Genomic DNA, 16,239 nt, shown 5'->3' with positions numbered 1-16,239 from the left:
AGGTAGGGCTGTCACAGATCTTGCAGTAACCACCACCTTCTAGGGTATATAAAGTCCAGGACACAGTCAGCTCGATTTTCCTTTTTCTTTATTCAATAAGAAAACAGGTGCTTTAACCCCTTAAGGAACAAACTTCTGGAATAAAAGGGAATCATGACATGTCACACATGTCATGTGTCCTTAAGGGGTTAAATAAAAAACAAACAAAATCCCTTGCTCTTACTTGAGCTCTTACTAGACAGGAAATTGCTATCTGCAATTGGGTGGCTTTCCCACTTACCAATTTCCAAATAAAAGAAATGTCTTTGCAATGAACACAGTTGTCATTCACTCTCCTAGCTGTCTTTTTCTCCCTCCCCTGTAGCAGGCTGCCCTCTTCATTTAACCCCTTAAGGACCAAACTTCTGGAATAAAAGGGAATCATGACATGTCACACACGTCATGTGTCCTTAAGGGGTTAAAGGCCTGTCTACTAATTGACTAGCTACAGGTGAGTGTCAATTAGTTAACTCTTAAGTCAAATCTAAATTGTGGTTTGTTACACAGCAACTAGTGCTGTTGGAGCATTGGCCCATCCTACTCTCCAAATACTCCGCCCCAGGGATCCATACCATGTTTTGCAGAACATCAGCAATGTAGATTGCAAACGCTAACATCTTTCCTGGGGCATTTAACTGAAAATTCTCAGGTCGCAGTTTAGCAAATCAGGCCTGATGTATCTTCCATCAACCACAATGCCACTTTTACGCTCACAATATATAAATAATTTATTATTTTTTTTAAATATATATTATTTTCATCTCAGGACTTTTCTGATCAATACTATAATTGAAATAAAACATATCAAAGGTTTATAATTTAGTTATAATCCTTCACTTAAAGGAACACTCTAATCAACATAACCCCATACCCATGTTAGGTTGTGGTGCCACGAGTGCACTGGAGCCATTGCACAGTAAGATGACAAACTATTTTAGCAACATTTGAAAACTGATAGGTCCAACTGGGCCATGCGGGCCATGCGTCTCATGAGCTACATCCAGTAAGAGAAGGCAGATGTTACCACAATCATTGGAAAGCTGCCAATAAGAAGGTCCTGCATCACCTCATTTTGCTCTGTAGAAGAATCTGTCTTGGAGAATACTTGATGTGCCTTGTACAGCAGGTTGTAGTGCTTGGAGGGTTTCTTTAAATAGCTTTTTCTGTTCATTTGACTAAATGTAGTATTCTGTACAGAGAAAGGATTGGGGGCACACCCGAGACCTGCATTTTGCACGAAAGGTGCTGCCGCAGTGACCAAAAATGTTTTTGTATTCTGAGTGCGCCGCAACTATTTATTTACTCTAAATGTAGTATTCCGTCTCATTGTGTATTTTATCTAATACAATTGAAAATTGTCGTTTTTTAAAAATAATACATACCTAAAATCACGGCACCAATCAAAAGACTTGTCAGTACTCTCAAAAGCCAAAACAGTCTCTGTGAATAATACAAACAAAATAATAGCTTATCAAACAAAGAATTACAAAAAGTCACGTGACCAAGTAATATATATTAATTTAAGACAAAAGTTGTCTACTCTGTGCCATTTTATTGGTTATGGATCAACTGGAAAAACATTGTGTGTCAAATTATGGACAGTCCACATTCCAACATCAAATAACGTTTAAACCAACCTAGGTCTAAAATAAAAATTAGCTTCCATGCTCCACTAACTGGTGCATCACTGATAAATCAATGCTCTTGACATTTTGCTTGGATACAAATAAGTTCCCATTTTCCAGTAAATTAAAAGACCACACTTCTAGCGAATATGACATGCTTTTTTTTGTTTAGGACCGCTTGAACATATTTCACTTGACACTGCTAATGAAATATTACAGTTATAGACTTTGTATAGGCAAACATTGACAATACAACTGCACTTATAGTTAACAATGATTTTTGTTTTTATAATTATTTGATATGATATCAATATATAATCATAGAATATTTGGACTGATGTTTGGCTATGGCTAGATTACAATCAAATACACTAACAATCACTTTTAATCAATGTTGCCAGATATTTTACTTAATGGATGCTTGACTAGCAGAATGGATATATTTGCCTAGGGATAAATGCAATAGAATATACACAAATATCCACAAACTTTTTTGGTGAGCAGAAAACCAGGGCTATAATTATCAAAGTTAAATTGACATACATCAATGGATAAGTGCTATATTTCTAACAACACCCACACAAATTAATGAGATACCCACACTGATTGCTCCGAACGTAGCACTTTATCACAGTTAGGGTAGTTTAAGTTTTATCCTTATAAATGAGATCCATTGATGATATTGTGTTCATGTGGCAATGGTCAGAGTATGACTTTGATGCACTTTTTAACCCCTTAAGGACACATGACGTGTGTGACATGTCATGATTCCCTTTTATTCCAGAAGTCTGGTCCTTAAGGGGTTAAAGCCATTTAATTAAAATGGAATTGTCATTTATTAGTTAAAATTATGACACTTTAATGTTTTTAGACTTTGCATCAGTCAAGATACATGTAGAATTGTTGATAAATTTGTGCCGAAACTCTGTAGAGGCAACACAATATGTTGCTGTCCCAATCATCTCACTTGGGACAAATACATTCCAGTTGGACAATTGTTGAATGTCCATAGGTTTAGTAACTTTGCAATAATACTCTAACTTGATGGACATGTCAATACAAAGTAGTAATACATCATATTCTGAGGAATGTTATGTTTAAATGCCTTTTTTAGTAAAGTTAGTTTACTGACTAACTCCAACTCTTGTGTTAATTATTCAAGTAATTGCATTATTAATGACATGCATATTTTCCAATCATATCACAGTTTACAAATTTATTTTAAATAAAGACCTATCTATCCATCTTAATATTGTCACATATGGTAGTATGGATTCAGGGTACTGGCCAAAGAGGCACTGACCCTCGGGTAACTTGAGTAAGTACCACTTAACCCTGAGTCCTCTTTCTCCTGGCACCCACTAACCCTATACATAACTACCCATAATCTCACCTAGTACATGGATAATGCTGTGGTATCACTATAAAATAGTGTGCCTTTTTAATTCAGTAATATTATAGCTTTCCTATGATAGCTATAGTTTTTATGTTGACTTTAAATAAAGTAAGTCCTTTTATATGAGGCACTAACCAATGCACAATCTCTACAAATATTTATCAAGGAAATATTTACAAAATATATGAAGGTAGCACTATATAAGATACAGTTCAAAGAAACATTTTCCTAATCTCTTACTGGCAAGAACAAAAAAACAAACAAAAACATAAAGAATTGTATATACTCGGTAAAGTAATAAAGGTACCAGAAACATTTTTTTGAAAACAATTGTGCTATCTTGCGAATATTTGTGGGTGACTATGACTTACCAGATGTTGAATGAAATAAGGTGCTAAGCTAGATTGTGTGTGTGTGTGTGTGTGTTAGGAAACATGTATGCAGTTTTATTTTTAAAGTTTCTGTGTGCGTGGTTTTCTCGATTAGCTACTGCAGACAATATTATTAATAATGTCATCATCACAGGCTGTGGTTTACTAAATACTGAGTGAGATCATGGTTATGTTTCGTGAATGGCCATGCTGCTGCTTTTGTTGACATGATATTGATGCACAGTTCAGTGTGTGGAGCTTGCACAGAGTGTTTAAGGCAGTGGGAGAGTGTTGATTTAATTGGTTATCTTCTGAAAAATCTATTATTGTTCTCCTATATTTCATCTTAGATGGTATTTTAATGGCTACTAGATGGTGTCTTGCCAGATGTCATGTGAGATGCGATTGGCTGCCATTAATGTGTTTAATGAGTGGTAAGACTGCTTGTGTTTGGGGTAATACAGATGTACGGTTCATTGTGTAGTGCTTGTGTGTGGTGTCTACTGGTATAATTTTATGCATCCTGCGATTTCCACGGGCTCAAACTTATTTAGGTTTCTTTGCATTGCTATCCATAATTTTCCTATTTATGCTAGCCCTGCTGGCAAAGAAAAAGGAAAGACTTTTTATTACCACATTTGAGAGAAGAATCAAGTGGTCAGAGAGTTAAGAAGAATGTGGTGATATAGATCTAGAATACCAGAATTACAAATTACAAAGATTGGCCCAGACTTCTTTGGCAATAGTGAGCAGAGTGGGGCTGTTGTCCTAGGGTATTATATATTGATAGAAAACTGGATAGGAAACACATTGTGGTTCTTTAACCCCTTAAGGACACATGACATGTCATGATTCCCTTTTATTCCAGAAGTTTGGTCCTTAAGGGGTTAACAATAAACCTAATATGAGGTTAATGGTTACCATTGAGATGATGTGAGCTTTTTAATGTATGGTAAAATATAGTAAACAGAGATTCCCTTGTACAATTTTTTTAGGTGTTAGCTGTTCACCCCTAAATGTGTTTGGGCTTTGTGGAATATTACAGGCACCATTTGGGCATATTTATTTTTTTAACTTCTCTATTGATAATTTATGGATAAAGCTAAAACATGCATATTTTAAAAAAGTAAGCACATGGAAAAAAGAAAGTACACCCTCCTCGAAATATGGTTTTATAGATCAGGACATAATAACAATCATCTGTTCCTTAACAGGTCTTAAAATAAGGTAAATACAACCTCAGATTAACAGCAACACATGACCTATTACACTGTGTCATGATTTATTTGACAAAAATAAAGCCAAAATGGAAAAGCCATGGGTGAATTGCTGCTTCCACAGAAAATAAGTAGCAGACAGATGCTGCTTATCTAGCATCATTGATGAATTGATCATCAGCAAGTGTGACCAGTTCTATAAAAGCCGATATTTAAGCTGTTTGCTGGTCTGGAGCATTCAGGTGTGATTTTATAGAAGCAATTCTTGCTTCCCATCAAACTTGGAAGGGTTATAAGGCAATTTCCAAACAATATAAAGTCCATCATTTTACAGTGATTCATTATTCAAACATGGAAAACATTTGCCAGGAGTGCATGTCCCAGCAAATTCACCCCAAAGTCAGACTGTGAAAAGCTTAGCAAAATTGCAAAAATAAGAAGAGTAACATCTCAGACGCTACAAGTCTCAGTTAGCATGTTAAAGTCCATAACAGTTCAATTAGAAAAAGACTGAATAAGTATGTTTTGTTTGGAATGGTTGCCAGTAGAAATCCTCTTCTCTCTAAAAAGGCCATGGCAGAACGGCTTAAGTTTGCAAAGCTGCATCTGAACAAAAAATAAGTCTGCTGCAGCAAATGTCCTTTGGACAGATGAGACCATAGTGGAGCTGTTTGGCCATAACGCACATTTGGCCAAAACCAAACAGAGCATATCAGCACAAACACCTCATACCAACTGTAAAGCATGGTGGAACTTTGCAGTCATTGAGTTGACCATGAACTCCTCTGTATATTCTAGAGTCAAATGTGAGGTCATCTGCAACAGGGCAATGATCACAAGCACAGCAGCAAATCTACAATAGAACGTCTGAAAAAGAAAAGAATCAAGGTATTGCAATGGCCCAGTAGAAATCCAGGCCTCAACCCAATTGAAATGCTGTGGCGGGATCTTAAGAGACCTGTGCCTAAAACAAATGCCCGCAAACATCAATGAAGTTGATAAAGTAATAAGAACACAATTACTTCAAGTTATTGCTGCTAAAAGTTGTTCTACAAACTATTGATTCATAAGGTGTACTTTGGCTTCTCCATTTTGGATTTATTTTAGTTGAATAAATCATCACACAGTGTAATATGCCATGTATTGTTGCTCATCTGAGGTTATATTTACCTAATTTTAAGACCTGCTAAGGAACAGATGATTGTTATTATGTCCTGATATGTAAAACCACATTTGTTATCAAGTTTCCTGGAACAATTTTTCAATTAAATTGTACTCTCTATAGAGTGATAGCATAACTTTATTTATGTAAAAAAATTTTTTTTATTATTTATTAATAACAACTGCATATTCACTTGAATACACAAATAAAAAAAAAGTCAAGTAAGTTTTATATTGAATGAAGTTTGTTATTCACTCACAGCACATTTTATTTTAAAATTCTTTACTTTTATAACACTAAATAAAATGTTTCATTATTTTGGTTCTCTGTGGAAATCCTTACCAGTTTTCCTCTGATTCCTGGCAATATGATAATGAATGTGCATGCAGTCACACTACAAATAATGATGATTTCCGCTATGCTGGTATCATATATATATGGTTTTCTCGTTTGCGGGTAAAATGGAAAACTGTTGAAATACATGATTATTTCCTAAAAAAAAAAAAAAAATACACGCAGGATTACGTATTCATTATTTTTGTCTCTTTGTTCTAAAAATGTTACAATTTTAAGAACCAATATCACTTAATGGCAAAATACCAAGCTGTCCTATAATTGTCATCTTTATTCAGCTTAATAAAGCCCAGCTGTCACTATATGAGTGTGATATTGTATAAACAGAAAGGAAAATGGGAAACAAGAAACACCATCATTTTTTCATCTAGATAAGATCACAATGAATTTGTACCATTATAGATGGTTTCACTTCTTTAAAGATAAAAGATTGTAAAGTTAGGTATTTATATATTAGTTTAACACCGAAACTGCTTTATTAAGCTAAAGTTCTTTTAATGACTACAGTGACATTTTAATCAAATGTTTAACTTTAAAACATGTACATGTCCAATCACTAGTTTCTTATAGAGACGCATTGCATATAATAGGTGCATGCTAGGCACTTGCCAAAATCTGCCAATCCAATAATACTCAAACTGACTCATTGAATTCATTGAGAAAAATAAAAAAATATATATTTTTTTATTATTCTTTTTGCAAATTTTACATATGTAACATCACAGACAAAAACTGTTCAGAATTAGACATATGGACTTTGATTTACAATAGAAGGATATATGAACTGCTGAGTAAACTTCACACACAGAAACACAAATATCACAATTTAAAAGGACTGAGCGGATTAGGCTGGCCTAAACTATAATAATTAGGTTACTTCATAACTTTCCTGAATGCAGTTACTAACGACCTAATCGCAGCTAAATCCAAAGGCCACTACTCCATACTAATTCTTCTTGACCTCTCAGCGGCCTTTGACACCGTTGATCATGCTCTCCTTCTTCAAACTCTTCAATCGCTTGGTCTCTGTGACTCTGTCCTCTCATGGTTTTCCTCTTATCTCTCCCAACGCTCATTCAGTGTCTCCTTTTCTAATGATACCTCCTCCCCTTGCCCTGTCTCAGTTGGAGTTCCCCAAGGCTCCGTCCTTGGTCCCCTTCTATTTTCTCTTTATACTGCCTCTCTTGGCAAACTTATTACCTCTTTTGGATTTCACTACCACCTGTACGCTGATGTCACCCAGCTATATCTCTCCTCCCCGGACCTCTCGCCTGCCGTCCTGCAACGTGTCACTGCTTGCCTTTCTTCCATCTCTGACTGGATGTCCTCCCGCTTTCTGAAACTCAATCTCTCAAAAACTGAGCTCCTTGTCTTTCCTCCTCCTAATACTGATCCTCCTCTTTCGCTCTCCCTCCAAGTTTGTGGTACCAACATCAGTCCATCCTTGCAAGCGCGCTGTCTTGGCGTCATACTTGACTCTGGTCTCACCTTTGAGCCTCACATCCAGCATGTTGCCAAATCCTGTAGATTCCATCTTAAAAACATAGCCCGCATCCGCCCCTTTCTTGCACCAGATACTACCAAGGAGCTTGTCCATGCTCCAGTAATTTCCCGCATGGAATATTGTAACCCTCTCCTGATTGGTCTTCCCAATAGCCGTACTGCACCCTTACAGTCCGTAATGAATGCTGCTGCTAGATTGATTTTCCTCTCTAGTCGTTTCTCTCACACCTCACCCCTCTGCCAGTCCTTACATTGGCTTCCTGTATGCTATAGGAGTCAATTCAAGGTACTAACTCACACCTATAAAGCACTGAACAACTCTAGCCCCTCTTATATCTCCTCACAGATCCATAGGTATGTCCCTTCTCGGTCTCTCCGTTCTGCCCGTGACCACCTCCTGTCCGTTGTCCGCACTCGTACGGCCAACTCGCGCTTGCAGGACTTCTCACGGGCGGCTCTCTTCCTATGGAATAGCCTGCCTACCGCCATCAGACTCTCCCCTAGTCTTGCATCTTTTAAGAAGTGCCTTAAAACCCATCTCTTTAGGAAAGCTTATGGCCTCCAAGACTAACCCTTACCTCACATACCTGTCTCTTACCCTCTCCTAAAGGGCAGCCCACCTTATTTGATTGTAAATTCCTGTCCTAATGTGTTTTACACCCCACCTCCTATAGAATGTAAGCTCGTTTGAGCAGGGTCCTCTTCAACCTATTGTTCCTGTAAGTTTATTTGTAATTGTCCTATTTATAGTTAAATCCCCCTCTCATAATATTGTAAAGCGCTACGGAATCTGTTGGCGCTATATAAATGGCAATAATAAATAAAATAAATAATACCATAGGGAAGAACTAGAGTGATCTTTATATATAAGGATATTCGTAACAGAGAACGCAACAAGGTATATAGTTATATCAGATTATCTAGCCAAGGTAACCATTTCTCATCACATTTTAAGTGGCTATCATATTGAAAAGATATTCCCCTTTCCATATTGTGTTGGTATTTAAGCTGAGTTAGCACTTGGGTCCAAGATGGAGTCTTTTTCTGTAGCCAATATCTTGATATTTCTATTTTTATGGCCATCATAAGTTGGATTATTAGATATCTATTTTGAGTTGAGAATCTTCTTAAATTAAAATGAAAAAGAGCAACCATTAAGTTATCGTCCAAATCTTCTACCACTAAATCTGATATAACTCTAAATGCTTTATTCCATATAGGTCTTAAAAGCTTACATCCCCACCAGATATGTTTAGAGCTACCTTCAGCACAAGAACACCTCCAACAAAGTTTGGAATTATCAGGGTTGATTCTATTTAGAATTTTTGGTACCCTATGCCATTGATGAAGAATTTTATAATGGAGCTCTATGATATTTAAACAATGCAACAATTTTTTTAACTTCTTGAATTGATCTATACCACTGCTCTAACTCGATTGGAGACCCACTTTCCTGTTCCCAGTTTTTCCAGGCTTTTGGTTTAGACTCTTTTTCTTCCTCTCTCAATTATTCATACCAACTAGATATATCGATTTACGATTAGTATTATTTTTAAATAGATCATTTCATTTTTTATTTATCCTAGTGTTGTCATAAAGCAGATGATTGTCCAAATAATTTTTGATTCTTAGGTATGTGAATAACTCTCTTGAATTAAGGTCAAGACTTAACTGTCTAGATATGAAAAATACCTTATTTTATTCAATTCTAATAAATCATCTATTTTAGTTGAACCAAATTTGATCCAATTACCTAAATGTAGGTCATTAATATTATATTACATTGTCTTAATTGGACTATACATAGAAATTTTATTTAAAATGTGATTTATTTTCCTGTATTTTACCCAAATTTCATAGATATCTTTTATGTATGAAGTTTCTATGTTGGAGATTAATTTTGCACTAGCCCCATGTCATTCCATAACATATTAGAAAGATATTTTGAATTACACAGAAAGGATTCAAATTTATACCAAGGCTCTTCTAATGTGGTTGGGCCCTGCCATCTCCACAGATGGTACAGCCTAGAGGTTTTGTAATATTTGATAAGATTTGGGACAGCCAGGCCACCCTTACTGGACTTTTCCACTACATGTAAGATCAAGATCCTTGACCTCTTATAATCCCATATGTAATTCAGAAATAATTTATGAATCTGCCTAAGTTTAGTTATTGTTCTAGATAAAGGGATCATTCTGAACAGGTATGACCAATGAGGTAGAATATATGATTTGATGATATTTATTCTCCCCAACCAGGCAATTCCCCTGTTTCTCCACTCTTTGAGTAATTTATCACTGGTATCTTTTATAAGATTATCCACGGTTTTATCGATAATTTATTTTAAGTTATAAGAGAAATGAATCTCAAGATATTTAAAACCTTGTGATGACCAAGTGAATTTAACTGATAATCTATTAATTGTCGTAAAATCTAAATTGATGGGCATAACTTGGGATTTACCAATATTTAATTTATAGTTTGAAACTCTACCATAGTCTTCCAACTCCCGAAACAAGGCCCCTAGTGATATATCCGGATCAGACAGTGTTAATATTATGTGATCAGCATATAGGCTGATCTTAAATTCAGAATGGTTCAGAATAACTCCTTTAATTTGATAGTTGTTTCTTATGCTCACTGCGAGCGGTTCAAGAGTCAAAATATATAAAAGCAGGGCCAGGGGACATCCCTGCCTGGTCCCGTTAGAAATTGTAAACCAATCTGCAGAGATGCCAGGGCCCACGGTTTTAGCCATTGGACTAGAATAAAGAGCCATTATTGTAGTTTTAATGGAGCCAACAAATCCAAATTTGTCCAGAGTGTGGCTCATAAAGCTCCAGCTGACCCTGTCAAACGCCTTCTCAGCATCCAGTGACAGGGCCAGCATAGAGATCTCGCTCCTTGTTACATAATCGATCAGGGCAGTCAATCTTCGAGTGTTATTACTTGGATCTCTATTCTGAACAAAACCTATTTGGTCGTGATGAATTAAAGATGGAATAATTGATTTTAGTCTATTTGCAATGACAGCAGAGTAAATTTTAATATCTGAGTTTATAAGAGATATAGGCCGGTAATTAGCTAGATTAGTTGGGTCCATATCAGGTTTTAATATCCGTGAGCCATTAGCCTGTAATAATTCTTTCAAAGGGAGACCCGATTCTCTAATCTTGTTAAATGTATCTACTAGATGTTGCAATAGCTCATTTTTTAATTTCTTAAAAAAACAATTAGTATACCCGTCAGGACCTGGGGCTTTATTCATCTTAAGCCTGTTAATTACCAGACTAACCTCAGATTCAGAGAAAGGTAAGTTTAACTCTTTCTGCTGGCCATCTGTAAGAGTTGGCAATTTAATCCCATCCAGATATTCAGATATATCTAATTCCTGGGGGCTGGAGGAGAGATTATAAATTTGTGCATAAAATTTATTAAAGGCATTACCTATTGATTTTGAGTCATTAAAACTATGAACATCTACTATGATCTTTTCGACTCTCGATCTAGCTTTTCTATTTTTTAGTCTATTGGAAAGCATTTTATCAGCTTTGTTGCTTTTATGGTACCAATTCTGATTTAGCTTTTGTAAAGCGAAATTCACTTTTGCCAATAAAGTAGTATTGATCTTCTTGGATATTTCTGATATTTGTTGATCAAACTCCTTTGTAGGGGAGATTATTTTTTTTATTTAAATTATAGAATTCAAGATATAGTTGATTTAAAGATAGGCCTTGTTCCCTTTTTTTTTCAGACCCCAGTTTAATTATATAACCCCTTATTACACTCTTAAAGGCACACCATAAGATTTGCTTTGAGATTTCTTGTGTCGTATTTTCTTTATAGTATAATTTAATCCTCTCCGACATATAATCAATAGTTTTAGAATCAGTAAATAATCTCTCATTTAGCCTCCATTGTGATTGTGGTTCCTTAGCATCTAGTCCTATTTCCATAACCACAGCCGAATGGTCCGACCAGGTGATATCCTCAATTTTAATTAGGTAACGTTGTTGAATTAACTGTATTTTAACCAAAAAATAATCTATTCTAGAATACAAGTGAGGTTTAGAGTAGAAAGTGAACTCCTTTTCATCAGGATGTTTTACTCTCCACATGTCATATAGATTAAATTTAGATATGACAATCTGCAGTACCAATTTTTTTATGATATTTTGTTGTTTCCTTTCTTGTGGAACCTTTTTATCCATTGGTACATCTACCACACAGTTAAGGTCTCCTCCAACTATAAAGGACCCTTGTACCTTGTTTTCGAACTTGGTTAATATGTTATTAATACATTTTTCAGGTTGTTTATTTGGAGCATATATATTAAGTAGTGAGTAGATTTCCCCCTGCAATTCACAGATCAAGAACACATATCTGCTATTCTCATCCACTTCTCTATATAGTTCTTTATAAATTACATTCTTTGAAATAAAAAATACAACTCCTCTGTTTTTAGAGCTATAATCTGAGGAGACAAGAGTTGTATAATAGAAACTTTTCATTTTTGAGTTTCCAGCTTTCCAGTGTGTTTCTTGTATAAATCCAACAGTAATTTTCTTTTTCCATAAATGATCTACTAAAAGCTTATGTTTCTGTGGAGTATTCAAACCCATAACGTTCAAAGTTATAATCCTAATCTTATTCCCCTCTAACATTAATCCTCCCTATGCTACATTATTTCCCAGATTGGCCACGCACAATCCGCTCCACATTTAAGACAAATACAAACATATAACATAAAAAAACCTCAAAGTTTTTTAAAAAGAAAAATTATTATTATTTTAACACAAGTGGTGACAGCAGCAAATTTCTATGCTATGGGCTTTTTTTTTAAAAATCCAATGTTATTATTTACCTATAACATTTCAAAAATATATATGCAGTGTAAATTGTACATCGATACAGAATTTGATGGTGCTATATAAATAATAATAATAATAAAAATAATAATAATAATAATAATAATAAATTGACTTAAAACTCAACAATTTGAGATAGTGTTTACACTGAACTGGGCAACTTATAAAACTATTTTTACATGCACCCCCTTCATATTTCTTAGTTAATGTGTGGTTAAATGTTAATATGGATAGGTGGATAGGTATTATGTCATAAGATAAACATGTTTCACTATCTTTTAATGAGCCATTTATATTTAAGAAACAAAAGTTTCTCTTTATTAAACATATGTGGTTAATTATATTACAGTGTAGAATTAAAGGCAAACTGTGTTAGAAATACAAACATGTAATGTTCGAGTTCTCGCTTGCCTATTTAGAGTCAGGGTCCCCCGTAAAAGGAAACAAAAGCTGTTTCACTAACCCTACGCTGTCACACTCCCTGGCTGAGATCATCAGTATTGACGATCTGTTTACGTGGATAATTAAGGGTAGCAAATAAGGGAAAGGATTTTTTTTCTCTTAATTTCCACCTTTCAGTTGTTTATTAGACAGCTCCCTCATTTGGCACCCTATCCTTACATGGGATTGCCATAATTAAGGGTACCAAATTAGGAAGGTGTTGTATTTAGTAGATAACTCCCTAATTTGGAATCTTTATAATGGCAATCTCAGATAAGGGTACCATTAGGGAGCTATTTGCTGAACAGCTGCCTGAAAGTAAAAAAAAATGGCTTTACTTAATATTGATCTTTCAGCTGTTCAGAAGTTAGCGCCATAATCAGATTTCCTGTTTATATCACATACATTCTATATGCACATTGTGTGTATCACATAAATGCTATAAACAAGTCACACATACATTCACTGTTAGCCTTTACCACTTCCACTGGAAGACTGTTCCAAGTATCTACTACCCTTTCTATATCACTATACATCCCTCCAGTGGAAGTGGTAGGGCTAACAGTGATATAGAAAGGATAGTAAATACATGGAACAGCCTTCAAGTGGAAGCATCTCAATAATAACTTTTAATAAATAATAATAATTTTACTCCACTCCCTCTAGCATGTAAGCTCATTGAGCAGGGCCCTCAACCCCTCTGTTCCTTTGTGTCCAACGTGTCTGGTTACAACTACATGTCTGTCCGTCCACCCATTGTAAAGCGCTGCGGAATTTGACGGTGCTCTAAAAATATCATAATAATAATAATAATAATAATAATAATCTGTAGAGATCTGTGGCTAACAAAACTCAAATTCATGGCTTCAGCCCTCAGAGCCCCTGGTTTGCTATATGGAGACTGCTGGTGTTGCTGTTAGTGACATCACATGCCCTCTCCAGGGAGCATTAACAGAAATCTATGCATGTCTAAGTGATCGACTCTATTTTGCTGATACCAATGTCTCATTTCAACCTGCAGCTACTTAACAATCCCACCACATCATCCATATTCACCATAGTCTGACAGCCTGGTCAACCCCAGATACTTCAGTCTCCAGGGAAATATCACAGTGACCCAGTCCTGATTTGGAGACCATTGAGATTTTGGGTCATCAGCCCAAGCACACATCCACTGTTATAGCAAAGGATCTGCACAGTTCTTGCCTACAGCCTCACTCCTGCAGTACTTTGCTAACAGACTTGTCATCACGCTGTTAGTTCCTCTACGATCCACAATCCCCATATGTTAGCAGTCCAAAGGCAACTGCCACCACTCTTATCATCCTTCTCCTGCTGAGTACATTGCATGGTATAAGTACAAAGATTAGTCAATTATATTTAAACGGACACTGCCAATGAAAAAATACCCGAAGCTGGAATGCTAGTGCAGAAGTATGTATGTCTGCTTTAACATATCAAGGCAGACTGGTAGGACCACCAGAGAAGTATCAAACTATTTCTAAATAGATTAAGAACTTACACTGACATGTACTTATGGCACTCCTGGCACCATAACCACTAAAAGTTGCTGTAATGGTTATGGTGTTTAGTGGGCCTTTTTTAAATTGTAATATACTTAATGTGCATCAAGTCTGATGAGAGACAGCAGTAAATACTGAGGTCTTACAGATGACAGGTTTTTTTTGTTTTCCCTTTCAACACAACAGAACAGAGCAAATTAGTACAGTGCTCTTTGCTAATGCATTGGAATGGTTAATTTGAATGGAATGCATATTCCAGTCCAGCTACAAAAGGATGACCCGACTAGCATTGTATGCCTACTTTGACCTCCCCTCCACAGATCCCTCTATGTGTTACATTTACAGACATTTTTACACCCAGGAAACCACAGAAGCATCTAGTAAACATCTAAGTGCACTTTCTATGGTTTGGGTTTCTATGGTTTCCTATGAAAAGATTTTGGTCATGTTAAATGCTTTTTTAAACTCGTCTAGTAAAAGCATTTAGGAGTAAATGTGCCACAATGTCACCCAAAAAATGTACCTACACACCGCATTGAGATCACGCCACCCTAAATAGCCAGACACACACAAAACCTCATAGAATCGATGTTGTAACGACACCAGCCTCTAACAAGTTGTCTGACTGACCGTGTTTAGCTCAGTTCAGAGACAAACCAACTAAGCACTGATTTTTCTACGTCTAGCGTTAACTATATAAAACAAAAGACATCCCTGCGTAATTACCCTATTAACACATAAAAAAGTGTACTGTATGTATTTAATGCCATATGTTTAAAAGTGAAATGTATATCTGGATGCGCCAGCTGTTGTGGCAGCGCTACTCCACATGTTCAACACATGCACGAACAAAATAAAGAATGAAAAAAAAATGTTTTTACCTAATTGTATTTTCACCGATATCTTACCTATGCAACAGTTTAATAATTTATTGGTAATCATATTGATTTAAACCATTCAGGACAAGAAGTTTGGTAAATAGTGTTAAATTGACTGCACTTATTACTGTTCCATTTTTTTTCATATTGCTGTAGAGTATAAAGGTGTCTCTAACCACACAAGGGTACATAGGACACAAAAGGGCCCTATTTACATAATAAATTATAAATAACACAGCTTTATTGCAAAAACAAAAAAACAGAAATAGGGACAGCATTGGAGTGAAACAACTATTAAAAAAACAAGATGGTTATAGGGGTAATGAGGAGCCCTATAACCATTTTTTTTTCAATAGGCGTTTCACTCTTATGTTGGATTAAGGTTGTGGGTTACCCCCCGTTCGAGGTCCTTTTAGCACACCACTCAGTAAATATGTGTATGTACTTCGGATTCTGCTAACAAGTACATGTGTTTTAAAATATTAATATTTAAAATATTGTGCTTGCTGCACAATAATAATGAATATAATTAATGCTCTTCCATTATTCAACCACCTAAGCAGCCAGTCAGCAATCACAAGTCAGCCAACCAGCAACTATCAACCAGCCGCAAGTCAACTAGCCAGCAAATAGAGCTGGATATCCCTTTTGGTAAAGCAGGTACCTGCCTAAAGGTACCCTTCTTAAAAGGGCAAATGTCTAGACATTAGAGATATTTCTTTAAATAATATTTAACCCCTTAAGGACTGGACTGTTTTTGCGATGTTGTACATTTGCGACCAGGCCTCTTTTTACAATTTTGTGGTGTTTGTGTTTAGCTGTAATTTTCCGCTCTCTCATTTACTGTTCCCATACAAAT

The 16,239-nt window shown here is 35.8% G+C and overlaps 1 protein-coding gene across 1 annotated transcript in view; it reads right to left on the bottom strand.

The window, feature by feature from the left end:
* The window catches only part of DUOXA1 (dual oxidase maturation factor 1), a 64,911-nt gene that overhangs the window by 17,987 nt on the left and 30,685 nt on the right, over positions 1 to 16,239 (bottom strand). The window contains exons 2-3 of the mRNA XM_063445718.1: positions 6,153 to 6,302; positions 1,422 to 1,479 (exon numbers count right to left, since the gene is read on the bottom strand). Of these exons, the coding sequence (XP_063301788.1) occupies positions 1,422 to 1,479; positions 6,153 to 6,293 (199 nt within the window). The 5' untranslated portion in view covers positions 6,294 to 6,302. The remainder of the gene's footprint in view (positions 1 to 1,421; positions 1,480 to 6,152; positions 6,303 to 16,239) is intronic.

Source organism: Pelobates fuscus, chromosome 3 (assembly GCF_036172605.1).
Source record: "Pelobates fuscus isolate aPelFus1 chromosome 3, aPelFus1.pri, whole genome shotgun sequence".
NCBI lineage: Eukaryota > Metazoa > Chordata > Amphibia > Anura > Pelobatidae > Pelobates > Pelobates fuscus.
Note: the sequence above shows the minus strand (reverse complement) of the source record. Positions and strands in the feature narration are given on the sequence as shown.